Below are 17,749 nucleotides of genomic sequence, written 5' to 3' on the forward strand. Positions count from 1 at the left end.
ATGCATTTTGTTTGTTTTGTTACGTTTGAGACGTCTACTAATTTCAATTTTTGCCAATTAAGGGGTCGTTTGGTAGTATATAAAAATAATATCCAATAGAGTATATTAGTAATGTATGTATTATTGTACGTGTATTAGTTATGTACAGATTATTTCTTATGCATTGTTTGGTTTGGTGTATTAATAGTAGTATACATTGTATAAAAATATTTATTTACACAAGTATTCTTCACAATTATGGTGGAAAAGATATAAAAGTACTTTTGAAGGGTAATTGTGTCTTTAATCATATAAATGCATGTATTAAATCATTTGCATTACTAATACCTAAATATCTATGGTATTAATAATACACTCTTTAATACACAATAAGTAATACATATCACGAAAATATGCACTAAAGAAGGGATTACTAATACATATAATTTAATGCATGTATTAATTTTGCTAATACATTACCAAACGACCCCTAAAGTATAGTGTTGGAATTTTTCACATAATTAAGTTCAAATTGAATTCTTACTGTTTTAGTCTCTTTTTCTGTTTTCTCCAATGTATAAAATATGATCATAAAATGTATTTTCAAAGACTGCCTTTTTTTAAAATAGGCAAAAGGTCGGATAGAAACTTCTTGGTAGGTGAAGTTTTAAACATGAAAACTTAAACACAATTTTAAGTTGAATTTAGCATGGTTACATCGTTGTTATTAAGTAACTGATAAGTTGACTCATACCTAATTACTTGTCCACTTTTTAATTGACACACCTATTAAGAAAATAATTAGTAACGTAGTGAGTTTACCATTTTACCCCTATTAATTATGAAGTGGATGAAATGTTCTACATTTTTCAAAATAATTAGTCATTTAATTGAAGGTATAATAGGTAAAAAAAATTGTCCTTTCTTGATTTGTCAGAACGGACAAGTAATTAGAAACAACTATAAAAGGAAAAGTGAACAAGTAATTAGGGAAATAGAGAGTATTATATTGACGTAATGTAATTAATTCATATTTATATTGCCAAGGAAGTATTGTGTTGTATTACTTCAAGTGCGATGCTAAATTTGCAAATATTTAACTATGGAAACTGTAGTCGTTTAGGTAACAATTAATGAACTATAGGCTATTGCCTATAGGGGAATAAAAGAAGAAGAAAATTAATAATTAGAATATAAGGGGTCGTTTGGTGTGATGAACAAGAGGATTTAATTCAGAGATAATTTTTAAGTGGTCATTAATCTGTTGTTTGGTTGCCAAGGGTGGAATAACTTATCCCAGGATTAACAATTAGTCCTGGGATAAGTTATCCCTTCCTAGGGGTGGGATAGTAATCCCAGGATAACTTATCCTGGTGATTAAGTAGGTAAAATAACAAAAATACCCTCCTTAAACCCCACTTTACATTCATGTTTATTAACATAATTTTTAACAACATTTATAATAAGATTCACAACCTTAATTATTCCTTATTCTTTTGATAATATATTTTTCTATTAAAAAATTATATTTAATAAAATATATTTTTTATTTATGAATATAATATAAGTTGAAATTATTTGCCTAATTCTTAATGCTATTTATATTTTGATTTCTCTCAAAATTTTCACTCCACTACTAAATTGCGTATTTTTAATTAAATAGTTTATTACTCAATTAAAAATTATATTTTATATATCAATTAAAATATAGATAACTTTAATAAATGAATTTCTTTTACTTTTAATAAACTTAAAATGGAAGTTTTATTTTTAAGCTAAATAAGATGAATGTTTTATTTTTAAATTAAATAAGATGAAAATTTATTTTTAAGCTAAATAAGATTGAAATTTTATTTTTAAGCTAAACAAGATGGAAGTTTTATTTTAAAGTTAAATAAGATGAAAGTTTAATTTTAATTTTAAAAATACACGGCACAATCATGTAAATGCACACCCAAAAATATTTAAGCTAAATAAGATGGAAAAATTTAATTTTAAGAATGAATAACTAAAACTTACAAAGAAAATGTAAAAAACTAAATAAGAAGAAGAGTATTTTTGTAAACAAACAACTTATTCTTAGAAATTATGCCATGAATATAAGTTTGAATATGACAAACCAAACAAGCAACAAAAATTAATCTCAGCATAACTTATCTCATTATAACTTATTCCAGCATAACTAATCCCAGCATTCAAACCAAACGACCCTAAAGATTTAGTGGTGTTCGGACAACGGAGCTGCACACCTACTGCTTTAAATAACATTAATTAAAATTTTGAAAAAGGAAAAATGTGGTCCTATGGACTATTAACTCTTACGTTGCTCGATAATACACTATAATTATTATTACGTTTAGTCCCCCTAAAACAATAGAATTATTTTTCTCTCTCTCCGTAGGAGCCAATAAATCAGCACCACATATTTAATTAAAATTCCACATAAACCATCTCATAATTTCATTAAGTGGAGCAACATTATTTTAAACGTAAAGAACAATTGGGATATAATAGATGAAAAAAGGTATTTTTAACCTGAAAATTCACGTTAAGAGCAATTTGAATCTAATAGGTAAGTAAAAGAAGTATACATGCAAGTCATCATCAATATATTAAACATTTTTTAAAAATCTTTTCCATTAAAAGATTGGAACTATAACCGCTAAGTTGTAAACTCTAATAGAAAATCTTAGTCTGTTTACTATGGATCCTTGAAATTGATTTGAATTTTATTCAAAATATAGTCAATCGTTTATGTCAAATGTACCAAAACGTCATTTAATTCAGTAGTCTTAAACATGCTAATTTATAAATAGTCAACAAAAAAAAATGGACTAAAAAGAAAATAGGACAAACAAATTAAAATGGGGAACTTCCTCTGTCCAAATATATATGATACATTTTGAATCGACACGAAATTTAAGAAAATTAAAAAAACACTTAAAACTTATCGTCTAAATTAAGTTATAGATATTTATGTGGTTAAAAATTATTTTATTAAGAATAAAATTAGTATTTAAAAGTTAAATTATCACTGAATATAAAAATATGTCATTTTTTTAAACTAAAAAAAAACCAATTCATAAAAATTAGAACAGGAAGATTACTAGAGTATTCTTTTTGAAACTAATAAATTGAGTATTTAATGAAGTGTAGCGTACCTTTCCTCTTTCATCTACGATGGTTGGAGGAATATTTAGGTCATTTTGGTACTGGTCCAAAATTTTGATATCGACTAGTGTCTACAAATATGGCCTCCTCATGCCAACTTTTATGCCAAATTAATAAACGCCTACATAGAGTAGTTAGAAAAATGTGTAAAAAACAACTTAAACTGCCGAAAAATAACTCAAGAAATACTTTACAACGGCACAAGTTAAAAAAAAAAAAAAAGAGGTCGAAACATTGTTGTCACTTGCCTGCTGACAATTAATTACCTTTAAGTTGGTATTCCCTCTCGAAATATATCTCAATTTGAAATCCGATTAATGTCAAAATTATACAATGATGACAACTAATTGGATAAAATAAAGAAGAAAACGACATTTTCCTTATAAAAAGGGAATAACATCATCATCTTCTATTTGTTTGTTGAAAATGTAGTATCACATTGACACAGATGTCCTCTTTTACAATAAAAGAGTATATGACTAGGTAAAATTTTTCTTATACCAACCGTCTGACTACAACACACAAAATACAAAAAATTCAAAGTTGCCAAAACTTACACAGTTTCACTAAACCCCCAAGGCTAGCTTTCTTGATTTTTAGACTTGTTCAATCCACCTGAATTTGGCACTCGCTCATTTATAACAAATTCAATTCATATAAAAGTTGAGTTGATATATAACTCAACCCATTTCAGCTTTGGATGAATCAATTACTCGCCCATTTTAACCCATCTCATTTCAGCAGCCCTAGTAACCTTTGGGCAAGTCAATTATTCGTCCATTTGTTAGTTTAGCCCATTTAACACCTCTGCGGCTAGACAAAAAACAATAATGTCATTTCTACCAAGGTTTAAAGACAGCCAACTAACAGCAACAACCTACTTTGAAACTGTCAAGCAGCCAAAGATGATAACAAAATGAATATGTCATTGTAAAATATAAACAAGAAGAAACTCTTTACTTCTTTCCTCTGTCAACAGCAGCTTGATTGATCTTATGTATACCAGTTCTTTCACTGATTAGTTTTATCTACTCACTTTTTGGCTGTAATGAATACACCGGGGCCACCTCCAACAAATTCATCTCAGAATCAGGTAGTTCTGAAGGCTGTTATAGCTGCAGTTCTATCTACTTTGGTAGTTGCTGGCATACTATTTTATTTCTTCTACAGATATTATGTAATTCGTCGATGGAAGAAAAACAAGTTGAGTTCAAGTTTTCGTAGAGAAGTGCCTCATCAAGAATTCCAGCAAACTGGGGCTTTAAAAGGGTTGATAGTTGATGAAAACGGGCTTGATGTTATATATTTGAGAAGATTCGAAGGTAGCCAACTAGGAAGTTGTTTCTCTAAGATTTGGGTGAATCATATGGATGAGGATGAGGATGAGGAGGAAGAGAAGAGGATTGATAGCGGACAAGAGCAACCAGTTTCAAGTGATCACATTCAAGAAATGCCTTTACTGCAAAATTGTAGCAATGTAGGTAGCTATGAGAATAAAGAGGTAGTTACTGCATCACAACAAACAACTAACTCACTCTTTGCAGCAAGCAGATCTTCAAAACAGCCATCAACCTCATTACAGTTTCAACAAAAGGAAATCATTCCGCCTCAGCCAGAAACACCGTCTCAACAAGCACTTGTCTCGAGTCAAAATCCGTCTCAGCCACCGATACCTCCACCAGCTCCACCACCTCCTCCGCCTCAGCCACCAATACCTCCACCAGCACCACCACCTCCTCCGCCTCCCCTTCCAATGAAGAGGATTGCCAAAGCACCAACACCACCTAATGCAGGAAAGATAAAAGCGTCTCCACCACCCCCACCAAAGGGTGGTGGTTTAAGTTCATTGATAAAACCACCTATTGCACCAAGAGGGAAAGGGAGCAGGAAAGATAAAGCAGAAGCTCAAAACGAAGAGAAGTCAAACGAAAACGGTGAAACTCAAGTCAAATTGAGGCCACTGCACTGGGATAAAGTCGTTGCTAATGCTGATCATTCTATGGTCTGGGATGAAATTAACAATGGATCTTTCCGGTAAGTGCACCTTGGCATGTAAAATTGTGTCCCTTTAGTGCAGTTAGTGCCTATTTTGAGTCCAACTAATAAATTGCATTTGAATGCACATTTCAGATTTGAAGATGACCTGATGGAAGTTCTTTTTGGATACAATGTCACTTCCAATAGAACCCCTGAAGGAAATAGGGCGACAACAAGTTCAGGCACTTCTAAGTTGGCTCGACCAACTCAAATGTTTATCCTCGATCCTAGGAAGTCACAGAACACAGCAATTGTGCTAAAGTCTCTTTCAGTCTCTCGCAAAGAAATTCTTGATGCCCTGACGGAGGGCCAAGGACTCAGTGTTGACACTCTAGAAAAACTAACCAAGATTCGCCCAACTGAAGAAGAAACGTCAAAAATCCTTCAATTTGATGGTAACACAAGAAAACTTGCTGACGCGGAGTCTTTCCTCTACCAAATGCTGAAGGCTGTTCCTTCTGCATTTAAACGTTTCAACGCGATGCTTTTCAGATCAAACTATGATCCAGAAATTCTTAACCTCAAGGAGAATCTGCAAACAATTGAGCTGGGTTGTAAGGAATTGAGAACAAGTAGAATTTTCATAAGACTTCTGGAAGCGATTCTTAAGGCTGGCAATCGGATGAATGCAGGAACGGCTAGAGGAAATGCTCAGGGATTCAACCTTAGTGCTTTACAAAAACTATCATATGTGAAAAGCAATGATGGAAAGACTACTCTGCTTCATTTTGTAGTCGAACAAGTCATCTGTTCTGAAGGTAAACGTTGCCTTATCAATAAAGGTCACAAGGATGATTCCGATAGAAAAACGGAAAAAGTAGAGAAATATACTGAGCACCTAACACTAGGTTTACCAGTATTGCAAGGATTAAGTTCCGAATTCTCTAATGTAAAGAAAGCAGCTACCATAGACTACGATAGTTTCATCAATACATGTTCCACTCTTACAACACGGGTAAATGACGTTCAGCAGCTCATAACGTGTTGTGGAATTGCTGAAAAGGATCAATTTGTAAAAGAGACTAAAGGTTTTCTAGAGGAATGTGAAGAGGAACTCAAGGTGATCAGAGAAGAACAAACAAGAGTCATGGAACTTGTCAAAAGAACGACAGAGTATTACCAAGCAGGAACTTCGAAGGAAAAAGGCACACAGTCACTTCAGTTGTTTGCATTTGTGAAAGACTTTCTCGACATGGTTGACAAGGTGTGTGTTGATATCACAAAGAAAGTACAGAAGAAGAGTGCAGCAACTGTAGAGTCATCACCACCCCGATCACCGAGACCAATAACTCCTGTGAGGTTCCATAACTTGAGAACATACTTTACACCAGAAATAGTAAGTAGTGAATCTGAGAATGATTTCTGATGGAACTTCATTACTCATATTACTTCACTTTTAGAAGAGTAGATTGTCAAAAACTATTACTACTAAACTTGCCATTTATTCATATTTGGAATATCACATTAATATACCGGTCTACCTGCTCCTTCCCAGAAAGAGAATAAACCATCTTACTTCAGGCAGGTAGAGGCACTTTATACCATATGTTGTTCAGGCACTAGGATCAGGTAAAGAGCAATGTTCTCTACAATGATTCTTCTCAACTTGAGGAGAGCTTCAGGGACACTGAAGAAGACTAGAATTTCGGACTTCAACAAGGGTGTGTTTGGTATGAAGGAAAACTTTATCTAGAGAAGTTTTTCCAATTTTCCCATGTTTGGTTGGTCAAATAATTTCTCAAAAATAACTTCCCTAATGAAGGTAAATAACCCACTTATTTTCCAGAATACATTTTCCTCCATACCAAACACACCCCAGAAGTCGTATGAAGAATGAATGTTTCTTAAAGGTCCCTATGGATACTCAAACTGAAGGCATACTGCAGATCCTTCAATTACTGTAATCTCATTAGTCACTTCCAGTAACTTTTTAGTTCCTTCTATCCCTTCTTACTTGTTAACTAACCCATCCCAGGCACAACCGGTTCTCCAGCAAAATCTAGAAAAAACAATAAAACTTAAAAATAGAAATACGAGACAAAAACATCAAAGTATGCATATCGTCCAGCACACTCGAAGCTGGTGGCTGACGACCAATCCCAGCTTGTTCAAAAGTGTTTTTTGCACTGATTTCCTTCAACCAAACATCATTAGGGATTTTTTTCAATTTCTTTTACTAAAATTACAAAAAAAAGGAGTTTAGCCTAATTTTCAAAACAAATGCCATTTTAAAGAAGGGAAAACATACTTCCACACATTTCAATTTACATGTCACTTTTTGTTTATTATATATCAAATATTTTATTGGAATTCTGCACTTGCCTTCGTTGAGACAGACCCCTAATATTCCGAAATGATTAGATATGGTCAAAATATCATGAGAATGACACCCAGAAATGATTATTAATTGTTTAAAGTCTCATGAGACTAACATCTTGATGGTAAAGACGCTAGTAATAAGTTTTGCAAGCTCACATTTCTGGTATTACTCCCCGACCTTTCACAAATACCCCTTGAAATTAGGAATTTTAATACAAATTATGGCGCTTTGCCAATATTATGTGTGAGAAATATATGGAAAAAATATTATTGAATTGTTGTTCTAATTATTACATAGAGAACCCTATTTTATAGAAACTATATAATACAATTTCTTACCAAATAGGAGACTATAAACTATTCTTATTTTGTGTAGGATTGTGTTTACCTATTCTATTCTAACACTATGTATATACTTCAGATACAGAACAGGAAAACAAAAATATGAAATCAACCAAAAAACCAGAATGCCAACAAAGATATAGATGTCAACGAAAACACTCACCATAAAATACATACAGATGCTAGTATATACTCCTTCCGTTTCAATTGTTTGCCTGGTTTTGACTTAACATGGAGTTTAAGAAACGAAAATTTTAAATCTTGTGATCTTAAACTAAAGTAAGTGTAGAATGTACCTAAATATCCTATAATCTTGTGGTCTTCAACATGTCATGGCCTCAAAGGGAAAGTTCAAAATAAAAGAGTTACCAAAACAGGAAAGAGGCATTCTTTTTTAAAACGGCCTTAAAAAAAAAAGACAAATACAATATATTGAATCGGATGGAGTAAGGGGCTCTGCATATGCAACCATTCAATCAGGAAATCAAGAATATCAGAATAATGAGTATATTACACAGATTTCTGTCCTTCCAAGCTTTACACATCTGCCAGAGGATTTGCATAAATTCCTGAACAAACCAAAAGCAGTAAAAAAAGTCACACAAAACATGTCCTCTTTCAAATAGCAACAGCAAGAGAAGAGATATCTAAATGTTGCAATAATAATCTCCCATTCAATCCCTGGAATGTAACACTAGAAACTGAAGATAAACTAGCATAAGATCGCAGCAACATACAAGTTAGTCGAGAGTAGATGAAAAGCTTCGAATAAAAATTGTTTAGATATTTGGTGAACTATGGAAAACCTTAAAAGAAACATAACTTATGCTACAGCTTAAAGGTCAAGAGTCAGCTCTCAACTAGCAACTCTGTTCACGAACTAGAAAACAGAAATTGCCAACTAGGACGATGAGGTACGAAGGAAGCAAGGTTCGCAGATTTTCTAGATGCTTTGAGATCACATTGCCCTTAGCATTAATAGTTTATACATATCTACGGATAACTTGTAGACATTCTATACAAGAACACAACATAGAATAAAAATACATGTATTCACAATACTACCATAAGTTAATTCTTGATTTTGCTACTGCAATCTCTTCACAGCATTCCTTGTATCATTCATCACACAACATTACGGTATTTGAATATTTGAATAACTAGTCTGTGAACAAAACAACCCCTGAGAGTATATCGTTTCAAGAACAAAGACAGTAATATGATGAAAATTATACCCTCATACTTGCAGTGAAATCAGTTATACAGTCGTGACAATATGATAACCGAATCAACCTCACACTCGGAGTGAAATCGGGAATACAAAGTGATCAAATTCATCAAACCTTGACCGGAAAGGTAAGGGGCTACTCAACTGATGACTGCTACTTCCAGTTTCTGAGCTCAACGAGAAACACCAAATTGACAACAAGTCTCTTTATTTGGGCCAGTTGATTGAGCTCAAACAGGAGGGAGGGAGTTAAAAAGATGCAGTGTTCAGTGCTGCACAAGAACAAAGTTAAGACAAATTTGTTGACTCCCATAGTGAGTCTGCAATTAGTTGCAGCCTTTGAACATTTCACAACTCAATAGAAGACCTTTCTCTGGTCTGTTTTTCTTCTCTGAAGTTGAGAGAAAGATATAAGCAGAATAACAACACAGCATGTGATGAGAAGACGCATCTAAAATAAACTCACCTGCCAGTTATCAAGAAATTACAGTCCATTAGGTTAACAACAAAAAGCAGTCTAGCTAACAAAGTTTGGGGGTTGGGACATAAATAGTCCAGCCGACTTCTGGATCTCTAGAAATGGCAGAAAGAATGCTTTTAGTCCATCAACTACTCTATTAACACAAAAATTTTCAAAGAAAATGAATCTGATTTGTACTGTTAGACCTTGAATGCTATGTACTGCACTCTCTTAAATCTTTGTTCCAGTTGAAAAATGTAGGTACAGATGACAGTTATCCTGGCAGAAGGATAGAAGTAGCAATCGTAAATTCGTAATCCATAAAATATCAATCATTATTTACAAGTATAGCTCCACAAGTCTGCACTGGCAGAATAAGTAGACAGTTCTCAAGGAATATCCACATGGTGAGGCAGTTAACAGACTTATAACGCAACCAGAGATGTGATACGGCATAGAGGAAAAGAGTACAGATTCAAAAAAGAAACACAGTTTTCCTTTAGGGCAGATCCATGGATGATCCTTTTAATCACAATAACTTCTACGATGTTCAGAATGAATCTCCACTGCAAGTTACCAGATCAAGAATGACACGGAGAAACTGATTTATAGAGTGATTATTTTTTCCAAAAGAAAAAATATAAAAAGCTTCTGATAGCATGTCCAAAAAAGGTAAACTAGAATGACTTATATCTGGCAGAAAGTTGTTCATAAAAACAACTACTATGCCTCAATTCCAATCAAGTTGGGTTCAGCTATATAAATCCTCACGGACCATGTTGTTCCATTTAAGGTTCTCCCAAACCAATAGCACTTGCACAAAAGAAAAAAAAAAGTTAAAAAACTTTAAAAAATTTCATAGATGGAGAGAAAATGGTTTATGGAGGATGAAAAACACAAGAAGCTTGCTATAGCAAGTCTAAAGGCAAATATTAAGAAATCAACTGGAAATTTATTCTTTTGGGGATAGATTTGGCAATTACTTGGATCTGTTACACTTAAAGAATCTTTAAACCTATGAGATGTATTCAGACATCTAGACCCAATTTTGCATAAAATGTAATGATAAATAAAGATGTAACACATTGAATAAAAATAGCATGGCTAAAATGGAAGTGTTAAAAAGATGCTAAGCAATAAGAAAATACAATATGAGATAAATGACAGGCTGAACAGTTGTGAGACCAACTATGGGAGTAAACAACTATAGGTAAAAATGTGAATGTTAAGATGAATGGCAGAGGGTAACGTGGTTTGACTGAGCCCTTGTAAACCTCCACTCGCATTAGAAATGAATGTAATAAAAGGAAATGAGGTAGAACAAAACTTACTCAAAGGGAAGTCTCAACGTATCTCCAATCTCTTATAAGTAATAAAAATATGCAAACTTAACTAACAGCAGAACACAAAGAAAGCAAATGCCATATATAAACAAAATCAACTAGTTGAAATAAGACTAATTGTGATGTTGTCATACTTACATCAAATCTGGTGCTGGTGGAGACTTGCCATAAGCTGTATATTTAAGGATAAGTATAAGAGTAGAGAAACTCAAGATTTAATACCTCTAGTTCGTCTTGAGAGACATTATTTTAGTATGAAATGAAATAAGCCCAACAGAGGAATGAATACGAGTAATTCATATAACCGACCCAATTATTTTGGTATTAAGATGCAGTTGATTGATTGATGAGATCCATTATTGATAAGCTTCCTGTCGTTCTCCTTGTTAAAAAACACCATTCTAAGCTAAATAGGTAGTAGTTACATCTCCATTTTCCTCTCGTGAACGAGTAAAAAAAAAATTTGGAAAAAGTAGTCCTAAATGAGGATAAGATCAAACATATATTTCTTTGATAATTTTTCATCTGAGACATGGATAAACAAAAAGTTGGACGGGAGGTTAGACTGCCTTCTAGGAGAGAATACACTGTTAATACCAGAAAGAAGATCCTCCAGTTTACAAGACAGCATATTTGATGCAACTTTAGTTATAACTCATACCTCTGACTACCTCTGAGAATGACTCCAGCCTTAAGGACGTGCTGCCAATGGACACAATAACTACACACTCAAAACATTCCTCACAAGCAACCAATGAGCACGAAGTCAAATAAATTAGATTGCGACTCAGAAAATACAAATCGGTGCAGATCAAGAAAGCTCAATGAAATCCAGCCGTATTAAGCATTTTGAAATCCTTGGAAAGATGTTTGAAGTAGCATTAATCTTTTCATCCTATGTCTATCCAAGGAAACTAAATAAAGTTTAGCTATAGGCTTGACTTATTAAATGAATCTTCGTTTTCCAGATGAAGATGTCAAATGAATCTTTGTTAATATATAGAAAGGTTGACTTGACAAGATTGACTTTATTACTTTGAATCTTCTTTCCTACAATCTCACATAACAAGAAAGCCAAATTTGACCAAAAATACGTCATCAGAAGGTGTCATTTAGCTTTACCCAATCCTTACATGATCTTATGGCGAGAACAGCACCCATTGAAACAATCATTAGAACCCCTCTACTTGACTTGTAATGGCTATGTTTAGAAGCAGATGGGAAAGAAACATAATGCTCTGGAAGCCCACAACCCTTGTAAAAATTGAATGTGCAATATCATTATAGAACCGTCAGACAGCCAAATGGACACCAGATGAGGAAGACGAAGAGGTTAGCAACATTAGAACTGAACACATTTAAAATGATCTATGAATAAGTAAGACCACTCCACTTAATGAACCTCAACTTACAAGATTTCTCCCAAAAGCACAAAAGAAGTCTAGGATTTCCCAAGAGAACCTAAACTAACACGATTCAGACAAAAGATTATCAACCTATAGTTACTAAACAAAAAGCCCCAAAATATGCCAAGGATAAATTTGGATGTCACTATAAATTAGGTGAAAAGAAGACTACTGAAGGCAACAGACCTGCTCAAGAGCCTTGTTAGCAAATGCCAGTTTGTTTCTCATCATTTATTCATATTCACTGGATAGGAGGGGTGAAAAGAATTTCTAATACAATATAGCTCCAAAATACACACAACATTCCTCTAATTTGTACTAGGAGTTTTCTGCTGCTTCAAAACGCTCTCCTGTTCCTTTATAGCAGTGGGAAAGGTGGTTTTAGTTTTTTTGGCACATGTATAGATGCCAAGCATTTCAAACATCTCATTAGATGATGTTGAACGCCACTCTGATGATTACTAATAGCTTCATACTAGCATCATAGGCAATTTTTGGAAGCAAAATAATAAGAGATATAAGACATGCTGCTTGTTATGTGGTTAATTACATTAAAGGGCATTTAGACCTGATTCAAAGTTCATAGACAAATAAAAATGAGAAGCAATATAGAGATACAGACAGTCTACGTCAGAAATCTACAGATACACATTTGAAAGCCTAATTATCACTGTTGACTCCAGAAAGTTTCACATCCATCCAGGACTGCTCCATTGACCCAAAAAATTAACTATGTTGCTCAAATAAATCTAAAGAAAAGGATTTGCAATATTTCAGTAAATCCCAACAACATTCTCCTTACCTGTACAATGTATCACCAACACTCAAGATATAAAAAATAAAAAAAATAAAAAATCATTTCCTCTCCATTGAAATGTGTACCATACTGGGATACAATTACAAATCTTAATTTCATCAAAAAAAATAATACAAATGTTAACAATATTCAGAAAGTACTAAAAATATTTGATAAAGGAATAAAAGAAGAGAGGTATACAGTTAAATGTGACGACCCGTCACGTCATCATGCCACATAAGTTGTAAGTGCCACATGACAAAAAGTTGCCCATGTGGAGGGCTTACACGGGAAGAAGGTTAGTTCTTAGGGGAAGGTTCAAGAGATATGCGGAGAAATCCCTTGAAAGACTTAAGAATCCCATGGATTTACATGGAAGGTCCTTGGAATATTCTAGTTGTGTAGATTCTAGAAAGCCAGAAAAGGGAGTTATTTTTATATATGTAAGGACTTATTTAATAATTATTATTTACATATTAGCTCCCAAGTTAGTAGTATACATAGAGGGGCATCCATTTGTAAAATCATCAAGCAAAAATCAATCAAAATTCTCTACACAATTCTTCCTAACAATCTTCTTGTGTTCTTTCTTCTATTCTCTTAGCGATTCCTAGAATCTTAGGCTGATTTGGCATAGTTTCTTCTATTCTCTTAGCGATTCCTAGATTCTTAGGCTGATTAGCAAGAACATGAGCAAATTATCAAGTGTCGCACGTGTGCTTAGTAAAAGACTAAGGACGTGACATAAAAGTCTGAAACTAAGGGTTTCAACTGCTTTAGAGAAAGCAAGTTCCGAAATAAAGAGAGCAAAAACGAAAAGAAAAGAACAAAAACTGAAAATACTTTTCTCCCAACAACCCTTAGTTCAAGATTGGCGTTTTAATAGATAGTTGTCATGACAAATAACTATCCAAAGAAGCCTATAACCTCTCTCAGTATTTCTCCCAATTTATTTACTATGCTTTTCTTAATTATTTATAAATGCAACACATCGGATTTTTGCTAAGAATGATTCCTTATGAAATGGTAAATATATCTATCCACTTTTGTTATTTAATTGATGGTAAACAATTATATATATTTGTTATTCTCAAAAGTTCAAGCATTTATACTAGAGCACAGGGAAAGGGAAGGCTTGGAATACTAGTAGCAGAATACTTTCTCATTCTTTATCTGCCAAAAGTTTAAGCATTTCTTAAGAACCTTGGTAATTTCAAATTGCTACTTCATTATTTACACATATTATTAATAATCAAATAGAAGGGTGATAGAATTACAAGCACAATATATTTAACTTCAATACCACCTTATTTATTCACATAATGAGTGTTCTACATCAGCACAAGCCCACATCTATAATGCAAAAGATCATAAAGAAACCAGAACATTCCCCTGAGCTTCCAAAATCACATTCTATACCAACATCTATAGCTATGGGTTGGTTATCTTGACTCACAGTCTGCTAAGAATTAAAACACTCACAATGTCATGCAGAGACAGAAAAGGACCCAACATACATATCCATGGAAACAGAATCTTCCTAGGACCTTGATATCATGCTACAGGAACGAGCCAATCGAATCGTCAGTCTGCCTCCATCAATGGTTGCCTCTCGCTCAACTGCCTCCTGGTTATACTGTTTCCTGCACCCTGGACAACGCCCATCTTCCTCGAGAATCTTCTTGTGACAAAAGAGGCAAAGCCTGAATCCGCACGAACAAGGGAGAAAACTCGTGTCTGTATAATCCAAATCTTCACAGCATATAGGACACAACGTGGGTGTGGCTAAAGTTTTACATCCCCATACAGAGTCCCTCCTACAATGCCGCTCAGAATTCATTGGGAAACTATGCTGCTTCGACAAATTTGGCAGACCCGACGGACGGAATGTATCATCGGGCCTCCATGCCCGGCAACTGAGAGGAGGTCTAGGTGTCAATCCTCTGTCATTACACTCCTGCTTTGATCTATCAATCCCTGAACCCTGCCTTTCAGAAACCTCTAGCCTAGAACTCATATGTGCCATATTCTCATTCCTCTCAAAATGTGAATCCAAGATGGGATTTTGCTGCTCCTGTTTTTTATCAGTGGCAGCCAGAGCATCGGCAACAGCCTCCCAATCATCCAAGCAATCATCCTCTGCTTCTTCATCTTCCTCGCTCACACTCCCTGAACAACATCCACCACTGCTACTGCTGCTACTACTGCCTCTACTGCTTCCTGTGAAATTAGTCCCTGAATCATTTCCTCCCAAAACACTACTGGTGTGGCTTGTAGGTGAATCAAAATCACTGTAGTGGTTTAAGGACCCTTCATTGTCCTCTTCACCTATTGGCTTTATCTGCAACTTCTCAATCAATCGTTCCCTCTCATTCGCAACATTCTTCGCTGAACCATGAGTTCCTCCAGTGTTTGGTTCTTCCTTCAAACCTTTGTTCTTCACTATACAAAACCCCAATCGCCAAGATTTAAGAAATATACACATAAGAAATTCAATTTAATAATCACATATACTCAGAGACGCAATCATGCAATTAAAGCAAGAACAAAATTGAAAAGGGGAAGAAATTTCACGAAAAGGCAGATTACATATACATGCAAAATTATTGAGAAACTGAAAAAAAGAAGAAGAAGGAGATCTTATGCTACCTTGTGAAAGGTACTGCTCGCGTCGAGCATCAAGCTTGGACTGCTTCAACTTCGCCGACCGATTAGCCTGAATTCGTAGAACAAATCTCAGAAATACAACTCAATCGTAAAGAAAACTACCAATACAGTATCAAAAAAAGCAATTGAAAACACAAACTAATATGCGACAAAATTTACCCTTTTTTTCTTGGCAAAATCTTTGGGGTTAGAGGAAGCAATAGGGATCGAAACTTTGGGGATTGAATCGGAAACCATTGTTGCTGAGTGAAATTGGATCAAAAACCCTAAAATTGATGAGATGAATATCTCAAGAATTTAGAGAGAGAAAGCAATTGGGTGATTTAGATATGGAGAGAGAAAACCAATGGTGAGTGAAAGAGAAACGGATAACGGAAACTTCTGCTCTGCTTCGCTCGGATCTTTTTTCGACTGAGAAACCAAACGTTTTGCACTCAATGCCTATATATATACTATTTTTTGTTCCGTAATTGCCCCTCAATTCAACCCAAATTTCCGCATACACTCTATCTCTTGAGTATTATAAAACGAAAAATTAATACACTATCTCTTTTCACGTGGCATCGTTTGTTTTAAAATTAAATTATTTCAAATTATAATAAAATATATCACATAAAATAGGACGAAAGATTAGAAGTTATGGGTGAAAAATTACGAGGATAATCATTACCTAAGGCAGGGAAAAAGCCACGACGCCGTTTGGCTAAGTTCTAGTCTTCTAGAATTGGTAGTTCCATAATTTGTGGGTGAGATTATTTTGGTATCTTATTCTTTAGCCAAGGTAAAATAACTCGAGTCCCAAGCATTAAAACTTAATTTTTACATTTTTTGGTAAGTGGTATTTTAGCAGGTTATTTAAAAGACTACAGAAAATATAATAGGCGAAAATGTAATTAGTTATTAAAAAACAGAAATAAGCGACGAATAAAATTTATAATTAAACGACGAAATATCATAGTTAATTTTATTTAGGGGTGAATTATTAAGATATTTGAGATTTTTAAATTATTCTTTTCGCTGATATAACATAGGAATGAAAATTAGTACTAACAAAAATGATAAAAGGTAAACCCAAAAGATTACTAATTCATTAGTTTCTTGTTTACTTATCTTTTATTTTTCGTTAATGCGGTTGTGCTTATCTTCTACTTATATCAAAATCAGATATTGAGAAAGTATGATGTTGATTAAATTTTTAGTTGTTACACATATAGTGTACATCTAAATGCTAATAGAGAAAAGTTAAATCACATGATCGATATCGATTTAGGATAAGATTAAATTATGTTCAATTTTTTTTTTATATGTTTTCGTTTGTCATAAAGCATAGAAACATACTTAAATTAGAGTGAAGCTATTCACTAACTATTTGGTAAAAAAATAAATTAATTAAGATATAGCATATGCAAAAACCCAATTATTCAAGATAATCGTAATTAAGACAGTATATATATTACTAAACCAAGAAACTTCATATTTTTTTCGATTTACCAAGAGTAACATGGTTCAAGTAAAACTTCATTTTTTGAGTAAATAGATTACTTCTTATTAATAATCTTACTCTTGCTTTCCTTTGGTTCCGTCTTATCTTGTACTAGTGAAAGCGCGGCTATATGAAATATTTATAAGATAACAATATGTAAAATTTATATTTATATTTGTGTCGGATATTTAAGATAATATTGATATTTCTCTTCATCTGCTATATGATGTGTTTTTTCATCCTTTTTTAAACATATAAAATATAATTTCTTTTTTCATCTTTTTAAGTGCAAACTATTCATATGTACATAGTAGAACAAAATATTCATCGTGGTGAAGTAAATGGAATAAGAGGCAATATTTTGAAATAACAATATATTGTATTATGTTGAAAATATTTTGTATGTTTTAATTTCCTCTATCTTTTGTAGGAGTACTAATTTTCTATACAAATTCTAATTTTGTAAAAAATAAATTGATTTTTTTTTGTGTCTTTATTATTACATTTGTTTATTATAA

At 33.4% G+C, this 17,749-nt stretch overlaps 2 protein-coding genes across 2 annotated transcripts; one reads left to right on the forward strand and one right to left on the reverse strand.

Annotated features, from left to right (window-relative positions):
• The first annotated feature begins 4,104 nt into the window (after window positions 1-4,104).
• Window positions 4,105-6,675, forward strand: LOC125859381 (formin-like protein 4). The gene is made up of 2 exons (XM_049539121.1): window positions 4,105-5,184; window positions 5,281-6,675. The coding sequence occupies exons 1-2, from the start codon at window positions 4,199-4,201 to the stop codon at window positions 6,551-6,553; spliced, it is 2,259 nt and encodes a 752-aa protein (XP_049395078.1). The 5' UTR covers window positions 4,105-4,198; the 3' UTR covers window positions 6,554-6,675.
• A 7,712-nt stretch (window positions 6,676-14,387) lies between these two features.
• LOC125859392 (uncharacterized) lies at window positions 14,388-16,177 on the reverse strand. Its single transcript, XM_049539135.1, has 3 exons — window positions 15,908-16,177; window positions 15,731-15,797; window positions 14,388-15,523 (listed from the first exon to the last, which is right to left on the reverse strand). Exons 1-3 carry the CDS (start codon window positions 15,983-15,985, stop codon window positions 14,622-14,624), a joined length of 1,047 nt encoding a protein of 348 aa, XP_049395092.1. The 5' UTR covers window positions 15,986-16,177; the 3' UTR covers window positions 14,388-14,621.
• Window positions 16,178-17,749: the final 1,572 nt, after the last annotated feature.

This window comes from Solanum stenotomum, chromosome 3, assembly GCF_019186545.1.
Source record: "Solanum stenotomum isolate F172 chromosome 3, ASM1918654v1, whole genome shotgun sequence".
NCBI lineage: Eukaryota > Viridiplantae > Streptophyta > Magnoliopsida > Solanales > Solanaceae > Solanum > Solanum stenotomum.

What these genes read in the sequence shown, in the direction of transcription:
- LOC125859381 (XM_049539121.1), top strand. Translation starts at nt 4,199, where the DNA reads ATGAATACACCGGGGCCACCTCCAACAAATTCATCTCAGAATCAGGTA. An exon ending in ATTAACAATGGATCTTTCCG is followed by an intron (nt 5,185 to 5,280) that starts GTAAGTGCACCT and finishes TGCACATTTCAG; the next exon opens with ATTTGAAGATGACCTGATGG.
- LOC125859392 (XM_049539135.1), bottom strand. Translation starts at nt 15,985, where the DNA reads ATGGTTTCCGATTCAATCCCCAAAGTTTCGATCCCTATTGCTTCCTCT. An exon ending in ATTTTGCCAAGAAAAAAAGG is followed by an intron (nt 15,798 to 15,907) that starts GTAAATTTTGTC and finishes CTACGAATTCAG; the next exon opens with GCTAATCGGTCGGCGAAGTT. An exon ending in CGAGCAGTACCTTTCACAAG is followed by an intron (nt 15,524 to 15,730) that starts GTAGCATAAGAT and finishes GGTTTTGTATAG; the next exon opens with TGAAGAACAAAGGTTTGAAG.